The sequence below is a fragment of the Mus caroli genome, unplaced genomic scaffold (assembly GCF_978045245.1).
Source record: "Mus caroli unplaced genomic scaffold, Mus_caroli_1 scaffold_1, whole genome shotgun sequence".
Classification (NCBI taxonomy): Eukaryota; Metazoa; Chordata; class Mammalia; order Rodentia; family Muridae; genus Mus; species Mus caroli.
The window spans coordinates 149,355,508-149,368,092 of NW_028227256.1; the positions used below are offsets into that span (position 1 = coordinate 149,355,508).

Consider the following 12,585-nt stretch of genomic DNA (forward strand, 5'->3'; position numbering starts at 1 on the left):
GGTGGAGGACGAAGTTATAACTTAAGGTCGGAGGCCATCAACTGGGTCAAGTGTGAAGCTTACCACACTTGGCTGGGCTGTCGTCTCAGGTACACCCAGGACACAGAGTGGCTCTATAGTGGAGGAACAGGCAGGCGCCTGGGAGCTGAGAACCAAGGCTATTCCTGGGCCATGTATTTCTTACTTGAGTCATCAAAGGCCAGCTTCAGATGCTAGGCACAGCCGACAGGGAGAGACCAGCCACTGTGTGGCTGTTTCTGGGGCTGACCTAGTTTTCTCATCACTGGACTTTGAAACTTCTTTGTTCCTAAATAGACCATAATGTCACTCTATGCTTCTGCTTAAGCCTGGGGCTAGGAGGCCTCGTCGAGGTAAAAGCCTCTTTTGAGCTTGTCTGCCAGTAAGAAACACGTATTCAATTATGAGAGCAGTACTCTGTGGTCCTGAATCTCTGCCAAGCAAAAGAAAGCCGTGCACATACTGCTGAACCTTTACAACTCTACAACGTGGGGAAGGCGAGCCGTGCGTAACCCAGCTACACATCTCTCCAGCAGGCCCACTCCGCCCACTGGCCGCTAGACCAACTGCCGTAGCACACAGCCACACTAAAAGCTCTCCAAATAGCCTCTGTCCATTCTTCAGCATTTGATTCCTGGTTTTACCAGGCCATTTCCCTGCCTTCCTCCCTCCTCCCAACTCCCGAGTCCTACAGACAGGACAACTAGCAAGATGTTCCACTATCTCGACTGGACGATTCTTTTCATTGTACCTGAGACAGTCTGCTTAATGTTCTGACATGGGGGAGGGGCATATATTTTTAATTTAGATCCTTCCAGAAGGTATAGAAAAATAAAGTACAAACACAAATCACTTGACAATTTTATGATTCAAACCAACAAATGGAAAACAGACAGTTTTGAGTGTTGCTAACACAGTCAGGCATTTCATGCCAACCCAGTCATCCATCCCATTTCTTGGACCTATTTCTAGAGGCAACCAAACGTACGTCTGAAGATAGAATCACTTCATTTTACAGCAAAGTATCCAAGAGGACCATGGGCGAGAGAATGGTGGAAAACCGCTGTTTCCTAAACAGCACTTAGGGGCTCATTAACACTCAAAAGTGAGGTTCCCGAGAGACATGAGTGACATCCAAGATGCTAACTGTGACCGAGGGAAAGGACATGGGTGTCTCATCTTCGGGTACAGGGAGTTGGTCTTCTGGAAAGACACTGTCTTACACACCAAGTAGAGGAGTCAAATGGAAGACGTTAACATTCACTTCATTCTTGCTTGAAAAGAACATGAGAGTCCGGAATAGGCCATCCAGAGAACAGTGAACAAAGTCTCCAGTGAACAGGGCTGAGGTGGGGTTTAGCAGTTCATTTACAGTTGAGGAAAACTATTTTTGTCCTTTGGCCGAAAAAACACACAAGGGGAGGGAACTTAAAACCCCAGACTGCTCGACTCTCACTGTATTTTCTGCTTGAAGCTGGATAAAAAGCCTAAGCTTTGGGCTGAAACTCTGTTTATGTAACGACCACAGCTGCTCCCCAAAATAGCTGCTGCTGGATGCAAGAATTATGGCATTTTGTTGCTAAACACCCGAGTCCATTTTCTATAGAACTCGGCTGCATTTTTCCCCCCTCGCTTTTGCTGCCTTGGGTCTGACAGGAGATGAAGAATCCTGTGGACAGCTTTGAAAGTCAAGGCTCATTTTGGCAAGAACGAATTTAGCTTCCTGTTTTAGTCTGTGTGGCAGACAATTTCCGGATAATTGGGAACATCTTAACTGTCTCTCTTGTAACTATTCCATCTTCCAAGGTGGCAGGCAGCGTGGCTGATCGTGAGACCCTTGAAATTCACAACCTTCCGAGAAAAACACAGCATTCATGTGTGTGTGTGTGTGTGTGTGTGTGTGTGTGTGTGTGTAGGACAAGCCCAATCCTGGACTGCTGGCGTGGCATTTAATAGGGTGCCCTCCCCTGAAAGTAACAAAGAGAACCCTCATCAAAGCTATCAAACACGATTAAAAAAATACAAAAGTTATTTTTTCTCCTTTTGATTGCTATTTACTTGTGACAATATTTGTTAAAAATATTACTTCTGTCTTTGAGAAGAGATCATTCTCTTCATATAGTATGGAAAAATAAACTCTACTGAACACACAGTCAACACTCCCCACCACCAGGGGCTTTTGGCTTTCACTTCTCCAAGTAACATCACCAGCGTGAATGTCCTATGTTTTCTAGTAGGCAGACATTTTTGTTTTTTTAACCCACACTACCAGAGCTGGAAACAGAAACGAATGAAGGGGCAAGGCTCACATAACACATCGAAGGGGGAACTCAGAAAACAGCGTGTTCTGATAAGTTAACAGAGCGAAAGGTTGACAGTGGTTTCCAGCCCTCCTAAGAAGTCACGGGGTTGTCGCCTCATCTCCTCTGACCACTCACAGCCCTTCCAAACCATGGTCGATGTCTCCAGAGGGTGGGGAGCCATTTAGGCCAATCATCAGCGTCCCTGTGAAGGAGGACTTAGCTTCTACACCTAGGGTCATCTTAAAATGCTGAACTGGATGAATGGGAGAAGACAAGGATACAGAAAAACAGCAAAATGTTTATTTTCTTAGAAAAAAAAAGTGAGGAGGGAGGGGTCGAAAATGATTGTGGTCATGTGGTCACACTTCCATTTGCATCCGAGCAAAAGCCAATGCTACAAGCTTAATCCTGCACTAAGAGTCCTAGTAAGCGGAACAACCTACTGCTCGCTCACTTGCTTGCTTGCTTGTTCCTTTGTCACTTCCGGGAGTCAGGTCACAACAGGCTTTCAATCAATTGTAGCTCTTTCGAGCAGAGAAACTAGGCTCACAGTGGCCACCATCCCATGTCCAAAGCCCCTCGTTACCAGTGAGAAGCAAGGCTCAGGCCATCTCTGGACCACTCGAAAGAGATGGATAAGGAGAATAGAGGGGAGGGGATGCTTGACATCAAAGCAGAACCAGGCTAGAACTGACATCTGTATCAGAGTTCACCTCTACCCCATCGCCAAGGATACAGGCTAGAGAGCATCCTGAAACCAATAATATCTTTAAAGTGAACTGCAGAATTTTGCTGCATACTTGGACACGAGAGAAGTGAAAAGTTGCAACAAGTTTTAACTAGCAGCAACAAAGAAAGTTCCAGAACAGTTTTTTTGTTTTGTTGTTTTTTTTGTTCTTGTGTGTGTGTATGTGTTTGTGTTTAGCAATATTCCTCTGCAGGTTCATTAAGAAACACTGTAATTTAATGGGGCATAGGACATGGAACAGTCTTCGCTCGCTATAGTGCTGTTCAGTGAAGAGGACCGACCTTTGCAAAGGTTTCAACTGGGGTGGAACCTATTTACACAGTAGTAGCTCCTGGTCTGACTGAGAACCGATGCTATGTGATATCCTCCTCTTCAGAACAGTAATCCCGACCCTGGGAAGAAAAAAAAGCAAAGGTCACACGGGCAAACAACTTAAACCAGGGTAAGAATAGCCGAGGCTGATCCACTTCCTTCCAACTCACATCTGCTCTGTAATAGACTCGAGTTTTCATCAGTGACCACTGGGTTGAGACGGATGCTGCACACGCAGGAACACACGCATGCATGCATGCACGCACGGTACATGCGCACATACAGGCTGATTTTCAAGCTCTATTTATTCAAGGCGTGATAGACCAAGCCTATAATAAGCTTTTTAAACACACTGGTCAGAATTTATCTCAACTTACATTACAGGCATATAGGAGATACAGCTTACACCAAGAAAGTCCAAGTGTTTCTCTCTCAGCAGGAAGACACAAGGGTCACTTTCAGTGGCTCACATTCTACAGCTCCCTCCCCACAATTGGATTTTAAAATGTCACAGGAGGAGGGTGTGTAAAATCCAGGGGTGCCCGAGTTTTTAATTTACTCTAAAATGGTTTAGATGAACTGCAAATAAAGGTTTTATGAACACGCGTGACAGATCTGGGGCTGTGGCTTGTCTTAACAGATGACTCCAACCACAGGGCCTTTGAGGAGCCGGCCAGCGAGTAGGTTCCTCGCAGGCTTGAGGGCCGTAGGAAATGGCTGCTTTTGAGGCTCTTCCATCCCTTCGCCACTGTGAAGACACAGCTGGGACCGGGATTGAGGTTCTGTATCTGACCTGGCTGGGCTGTCCTGATCATTGTACCTATCACTTCACTGATTTCTCTCTTCATCTGCAAGCTGGATGCTCTAAATCTGGGCACAAATGCTCCTTTAAAAGCAGATCTTTTGGCTCAATAACATATAAAACTAAGAACCTCAAGTAATATAACTGAAAATAGTGCCTGGCACTAAGTACTGTGGTAGTTTATCTTACTTAGAGAAGCAGGCCATCATCCCGAGCTGCTATTTTCTTGTTAACTATTTTATAATACGCCTATACCAGGCAACCTCCACACGTCCTTTGTTCTTTTATTTTGGTTCTATTTCATTTCTATAGTTGATGTGCGTGAAGTATCGGTAGCAAACAATTCTTTACCATGTATCTATTCCTTTCATTTCAGGCTGAATTTATAATATTATAAATCATATTTTATTAAAGTAAAAAATCCTACAATTTTTTGGTTACTAGACATACTTTTCTAACCTCTCAGCCTCCCAGAATTTTCTAAATAACTGGAATCCATTCTTAAAAATACCAATACTTAAAAATTTTAAAATGTAACTATTCATCAAATATGTAACATGTTTAAGTGCTTGTTATTCATCTGCATATGTTGGGAATACGTCACACTTCCCTAATGCTAAGTGCCCCTATAACGAATTTTTAGTCCCATGTCTGGCTGCTAATCCTGGCTGTCTTTCTTGCTGATTTTGGTACCTTGTTCAAGTTACCTCTTTTAGTCTCAGTTTTTCTTATTGATCAAATAAAGATGAGGACAGTTATTTAACATGGCTGTTGAAATATTAATAGAGTCTAAATCGTGACTGGTAGATCATTTGTTCATAGTGTGTGGGCACATGTATACATGTATAATCCATATGCATAAAGAAAACAAAACAGACAGACACACACTGCCATACAATGAAGCCCTGGGACCCACAGAAGCAGGACTGATAACCCACTTTCTGCGTGCCTTGCAGAGTGTCTAAGTCCAGTGCCAACTTGAGGTTTCATTCATTTGCAGCATAAAATCTCTAGTGGATGGAGAAAATGGACAACCAGTGCTCCCAGGAAGAGGATGTAGGTAGCAGTCACCCCATGACAGCCTCCAGTGACACTGTCCCTCACTTTGGCCCAGACCAGGCAGGAACTATTCTCTCAATCACTGTTGCAGAGATATACAGGAGACCCTCAGGGTTCCTGATCACTGGGAGTTTATTTTCCATCGTGTGATACAGGATACATACAAATCTATCTAGGCTTGACCTGAGGAGGCTCAGACTGGATTCACTGATGGATGCTGGGCAAAATAATAGGCTTTGGTTTCTTGGGCACAGCCATGATCTCTATCCAATAGGGCTGTGATGTGTGGGGAATACATCATTCTGTCAGGTAATCAATACAGTTGGCTCTTGCCACTTCTGTTCTCACGGTTAGGATAAACATTGGGTTTGTTCAGGCTCCCAGCAAGGGCGAAAGAACCCTTGTGACTGAGGGCTGTGGTTGTAAGGTGTGATCTGACAGGGGCCAGAGAACTCTGTTCTCTCCTCAGCAGTGTGTCCCAGGCAGATCTGAACCCCAATTCTTGTACATGAATACAAGTTCTGGTAGAAATGAAAGTCCCTCTCCACCTTATGTCAAAATAAAGCCTCACATCTAGGCAAAGGTGTAGGTAGCCCACGTGAGGGTAAGAGGACCCCTCCTCCATCATGAGGAAGAACTTGGCAGTGAGATCACTCAAGCACACACACATACCTGCACATAATGCACACACACACACACACACACACACCACACACACACACACACACACACACACACACACACACAGAAAATGAACACACATTAAAAAGCAAAACAACCAAATATCGTAAAGGACCATTTCAGATCCTCCAAGCTGACTGCTAACACATGAAGACCCTCTACGATACCCTTTGAGGGACAAAGCTGAATCAACCCTCTGTAAAAAGAAAGATCCTGAAACCTTTATTTCCCGAGAATTTGTTCCCCTGAATTTTTGTAATTGCTACAGGAAGGAGGAAAAGAAACCACAGTGAATTTCTCTGCAGACATCGCTTCATTTATTATTCATATCTGCCCTGCAGGGTAGGAATGGAGCCTTGTGGCTTGTGAGTAAATCTCAGAGAAGCCCAAGATTCCTGTACGAATCTTTGCCTTTTCTGTGAGACTGTCATGACTTAAGAAAATTCAAATTACAGTCAGTTTTATTTTTCTTAGTACCTGGCCACAGCTCAGAGGATCAAATATTTTGGTAGCAAAGACTTCTGAAATCAGAACAAATTGCAGCTAGGAGGTATCATACGGCATACGGTCGTAAGTATGTACAGACCCAGAGAATTGCTGAGGGAATCCAGTCTCCACACCCCATGGGAACCCCCATTTGTATATAGTCCTCCTGGGCAGGCCAGAGAACCTGCTTCTGCTAATAGGACTTCATGTCTCATTTAAATAGTTAAAGAATTGCTAAAAACTAGAATCAACAAACGTTCAGCGGTCAGGAGTCAGGAAGCAGGATCAAGCAGGCTGAGTGATGCACAGTAGGTCTCTTAGCTGAACTATGCTCCTCCAACCTCCATAAAGGGACCCAAAACAAAAACCTCTGTAAAGACCCCGAGACTGGAGCTGGGAACTGCCAGTCACTATTCCAGGCTTGTGCGAAGGACCTGTGGGATGTTTCCCTGGAGACCCAGCACACTGCAGGAGTAGAAACTTTGAATGATGGTGTCCAGGAAAAGGACATGAAAGAGCCATGGGCCGCTTTGTTATAGATTCAAATTACAGGGAAATCTGGGTCTGGTGGCACAGGTCTATAATATTATTCAAATTACAGGGAAATCTGGGTCTGGTGGCATAGGTCTGTAATATTATTCAAATTACAGGGAAATCTGGGTCTGGTGGCACAGGTCTGTAATGTTAGGCTACTTGGGGGGCTGAAGCAGGAGGTTTCCAAGTTGAAGGTTAGCTCTGGCAACTTATCAAAACCCTGTACCCAAACAAACATATAAGCAACAACAAAAAGGAGGGTACAGCTTAGTGATAAAGTGTCTACCTAGCATGTGCTGCCCTATGCACCGAAAAACAACCAACCAAACAAAACCACAACCAACCAACCAAAACCAAATGGCCAATCTTTTAGAGCAGGGCAGCTAAACCCTGCATTCCTATGGCCCCCAGAGAAGATAGGCTCTTGGCCTCTGGACTTAGTGGGTGACTCTGCAGACTGATGGCAGCCTTGGCTCCATTTCCTGAGACTAATCTGCTTCTAGCTATCTCAATGCTCCTTTGATTCTGAATCAATCTCCTCCTCCTCCCCCTCCTCCCCCTCCTTCTTCTTCTCTTCTTCCTCTTCCTCCTCCTCCTCCCCTTCATCTTTCCTTTTCCTCCTCCTTCTTTTAAAAGACACATCCAAAAATAAATAAATAAGTAAATAAGTAAATAAATAAAAAAGCCAATGTGCAGAACCCTATGCCTCGTACTGAATGTCATATCCCAGAGCTACAGATTAGGCTGCATGGAAATGAAGTATCTGACAGTGTCCTAAATCTTAAAAATTTACTAGAGTGTAACACCAAACTTTCATTTATCTGAGGAGATGTCAACTAAACAGTTAAATAGCCTCAAAGAAACAGAATACCTGTGTGTGTGTGTGTGTGTGTGTGTGTGTGTATTTGAGCATGTAAAAAAAAAAACAACCCAAAAACATAAGAATATAAAGTCAACACTATACAGAGGCAGAGCTCAGTCTGCAGAGCCTTTGCCTTGCCACCAGAAGGACATGAACTTAGTTTCCAGAATCTACGTGAAAGCTGGTGTTGGGGCTAAGTGTGAGGACCAGAGTTTGGAACTCACTTAAAAAGCTGGGACGGGTTAATGGCCACCTGTGATCTCAGCAGTCGGGAGCAGGTACTGGGTGTCTGAAGCAAACCTGCTAGCCAGATTAGCCAACTGAGCAAGCTCCAGGCTCAGAGAGAGCCTGTCTCAATAAATAAAGTGGAACAAGTCTGAGAAGTCATTGAGGTCAACTCGAAGCCTCCACGTGTGTATGCACACACGTGCACCCCGGCCCCCAAGCACACACAGCTGGGCACGGTGGAGGCAGGAGGATTCGCTGGCCAGTCAGTGCACCCTAACTAGCGAGCTCCAGGCCAGTCAGAGACTTTGCTTCAAAGAAAAGAGAGGCACTCCTGAAGATGGCACCCAGGGCTGTCTTTTGGTGTGTAGATGCATGTGCACACATGGACAGAAAGACAGACAGACACACCCCTACCTTCATATCTGCACAGATTTATACTTATACATTAAAAAAGAGAAAACTTCACACTGGCAAAAATAGCCAAAGGATTTAATATGAGATCTATGAAAACTAAGACAAATTCATACTTTTCTTTTAAATGAAGACATGTGTAAGGAGGTGAAGCACAGAGGGTGGTAAGTCATTCACAAGGAAATACAAGCCAGAAGCACACAAGGAGAAACACACTCTGCTCTAGTAATAAAAAAGCCTAATAAAAGCAACGAAAAATTAAATACTCATAGCAGCCAGGCCTCACTCACTGCTAGCTGGAGCACACAGTGGATACAGGCCTCACTCACTGCTAGCTGGAGCACACAGTGGGTGCAGGTCTCATTCACCGAGAGCTGGGGCACACAGTGGGTATAGGCCTCACTCACTGCTAGCTGAGGCACACAGTGGGTATAGCTGCTTCTATGGTGGCTTGGCAATCCTATGAAGCCATGCGAAGATTTGTATCCTTTTTTTATAGTTATCAAAGAAATAAAACCCAAAGATACATGATCACAGGTGGGGAGTGGAGACTGACCACAGGCAAGCAGGAAAGCCATTAATAATGGAATACAAGTGTTTCAAAGCTAGAGTGTGCTGATAGCTGTGCAGTTGGGCAAACTTACTAAAAACCATTGGCCCATGCATGTAAAATCAGTTAGCTTTATATGTTTGTAAGATCAATTATACCTTGATGAAGTTGTCAAGTTTATAATTGCAAGTATTTATCTTGTAGCATTTTTACTGGGCATGGAAAAAAGTATCTGAAAACAGGTACTAAGCTATGCTCATGTACTGCCCCTACTAGACAGACAGCTCCAGGAGGGTGGCATATTTTCTGGGCCTCAGTCATTTATCCGCTTACACTTACTACTCTCTGTCATTACACATCTCCAGCATCCACTGCCTGGCTACTTAAGTCTGTATGACCTGGGTCTGATATGGCATCTTCCTGTCGATTTGTCTCTAGATGCTCCAAGGAGACCCTGTCCCTTCCCCTCTTGGTGGCCCTATGTTACCCCTACAGGGTGTAGAGTGATTTGGCTAAAAAGGTGGTCTCCCTTACTTGACGCTTGCTGCTCATCTGTCCTTTGGTGTCTACTAGAATCCTGTGAGCGTCCCGTCACATCACTTGTAACTACTCCACCTTGAAAGGTAGCTGGTGAGTGTTAGCAATCAAAATACCCTGCCCTTTTGATTAGAGAAGGAAGCAGTCATTGTGTCGAGTCACTGGAGGAAGCCCTGCCTTCTTTAACAACTCAACAGGATCAACTGTAGCTACAGGATGAGCAGAGGTCAGGCTGGCTGTGGGCTTGTGCTGCTCCAACAGTGTGGGAATGAGGAAAGGGCTGGGTGGATGTAAGGAGGGGTTAGAAGTTGATGCTAGAGTCCCACTGTCCCCTAGCCCACATTTGTATGTATTTAAACTAGTCCAATGTGCAGCATACATGGGAGCAGTTCCACTTTGATTTCTTTGTCAGTCCTGGGGACTGAACCTACAGTGTCAATGCATGCTAGGCACGTGCTCTGCCCTGCCACACACTCAGGTTTGAATGATTGCTATCCTTCTGTAACAGGCTCTACCTGGCACTGCAGGACTTCACTGCTTTCTGAGTAGCCGGGAACATTCTGATTAATAAAATGTGGTTGCCCCATCTGAATTCCTGTACATAAATTCAATAGGAATTTCCCTTCTCCGCCCAGCTAGCTCACAATTTATTCCTCTAGGTATCACAGTCCTGAGGCAATGGCATATCCAAGTTTCTGTGGAATGTGGACATCCAGCCTTGAACCAGGAGCACGAGGCAGGAAACCCACATTCACAACTTCAGCACCCAGGAGCCACTAGCCAGAATGTGGAGGAAGCACAATGGGGCCAGGCTGGGGAATAAGAGCCTCTGAGATTAGGGTCTTACAGCTCCGGGTGGGGGTGTGGGATGGAAGCAGACGCTGTTCCCAGGGCTGGAAACATCACACGTCACTTTCAGCTCCACTTTCATTTACCAGTGACAGCTTACAGCAACAGTTTTAAATGTGGAAGAAATGCTGAAGAAAACAAAAAATAATTAGTTGCCCCGTTAAAGTCTCCTCCCCCGGCTCATTTCATTAGAAAAATCAGTGGAGGCATTAATGGCTGTCTTTGTCTCTAATGAGCTTTATTCTAATTAGGCTCAGACATTATTATTTCAGTTGGGAAAGAGGCCTGGTGGGCGAGGAGCTGCAGAGTGTGACCGCCCCTGACTGCTGCTCAGACCACATTCAGGAAGATCCCGCGGTAGCAGACCTGGGATATAGGACTTTTCATTTTCAAGACAGAACGAGTACTCCCCTGCCCGCCTCCCCCTCTCTTTACTCCAGCACCGGATTCATTGTAGCCACACCAACATCCACCATCAGCAAGGGCACCTCAGAGCCTTTTAAAGCTCCATTTCCCAAGCTTTGTCTGTCTTGGGTACTCAGACCACTTCAGTGATCCTCTTCCCCACAAGGCAGTGATGCGGAGGCGGGATAAAGACCTTGGGATGCCTATGCTGGCCAGGCCATACCAAACCCAGGTCCCAGAGGGAAGACTGGCAAACTTCCTCTGGCAGGGCCAGCTAGTAGATACTTGAAGCTCTGTCCCATCTGGCCCCTGTTTCAGCATAACAAGTGCAGCTTAGTCCCCACAAAACAGCAGTTCTCAACCTGGGGATCGTGACCCCTTTGTGTGGGGTAGGGGGTTAAATGACCCTTTCATAGGGGTTGCCTAAGGCTATTAGAAAATATTATAATTCATAACAGTGTCAAAATTACAGTTATGAAGTAGCAATGGAAATAACTTTATGGTTGGGGTCACCACGCTGTGACGAACTGTATTAAAGGGTCGCAGTGTTAGGAAGGTTGAGAACCACTGCCATAAAGCATCCATATCCCTGAGTATGGTGGTGCCAACTATCCCAGCACTCAGGGGGCAGGGGCAGGAAGGTTATGATTTTAAGGCAAGCCTGGGCTACACAGTATGACACTGTTTTAAAACACCATCAACCATGACCCCTCAAAAAATACTCTGTGGCTTCCAAAAATGGGATTTCATATCACTTGACAAATAGTGCAAAATCTTTTTTGTCCCTTCGCCGGCCAGCTCTTAAACACGTAAAGACCACTCTCACTCTCTTCATGTGGGCAGGAAGTGTTTCAGGCCTAGAAAGCGCAGCAATGATCTCTCCCGACACCAAGAGGCCAACACAGCTTTCCCCTTAAGGATCAGACACCAGAGCTGATTTCCACCCTGAGAGCTTTGCCATTTCTTCCAGGATGAACCCAATTCCACAGGACACCAATGCAGAAAACCCCTGTGCGGTGGCAAGTTATAAAACACTATTTATCATCTACCACCAAGAAAACGGTAGCAATCAGAAATTAAATTTAACAATCCATCTACTGTCTTCAGTTTGAGTTTTCATATTTCATCTGCTTCTTCACCATCTACACCTCATCCTCCCGTGGTTTCTAGCCTATGAAAGGCATACGTTTTCATTTTACTCTTTCTCCACTGGGCATTATCGTTCTTCAGATTTTTTTTTTTTTTTTGGAGATAAATGGATGTACAATAAATTTTTGTGAACGGTTTCCAGGTTACCTGGATGAGCATGATTCTGAGAGATTCTTAATTTTAGTGTCTTGTCAGTTTCTCAGTCTAAGACAGGAATTCTAATACGACCTGCTTGGTGGGTGGGGGCTTTATGGGTCTCCCCGAGGCTCATTTTATACAACTGGCAAAACTAGATTTGAATTCATTTGCCTCATAGGGAGATGTGCTTCCAAATTTTGTAAAACCTTTATAACCTGAGGAGGCAGATGTTTGGGCAGACAAGTCACACCCCTTTGACTTGATTGACAGCAGCAGTCTTGGGACTATCAGCTTGTTCATTGGATTACAGATGTCTCTCTACTTCCTCCAAAGGACGGTGACCAGCCTGACTAGTCACAGTGGAGAAGTGGAGGATATTGCTTACCACTCTTAACTACCACACAGACTAGGTCCCCTGAAGATGGAGAGTGGTCAATTTTTAACATGATTGCTTTTCTTCCTGCCCACAGGGGTGCAGGGGTGTGCCACTGCTTACTGGATTAGGAGGCTCAC

At 45.0% G+C, this 12,585-nt stretch overlaps 1 protein-coding gene across 2 annotated transcripts in view; it reads right to left on the reverse strand.

Annotated features, from left to right (window-relative positions):
• Window positions 1–867: 867 nt before the first annotated feature.
• CUNH1orf21 (chromosome unknown C1orf21 homolog) overlaps window positions 868–12,585 on the reverse strand; it is a 201,950-nt gene continuing 190,232 nt past the window's right edge. For both annotated transcript variants that reach the window (XM_021170447.3, XM_021170455.3), the window contains exon 6: window positions 868–3,461. In XM_021170447.3, the coding sequence (XP_021026106.1) occupies window positions 3,423–3,461 (39 nt within the window). In that variant the 3' untranslated portion in view covers window positions 868–3,422. The remainder of the gene's footprint in view (window positions 3,462–12,585) is intronic.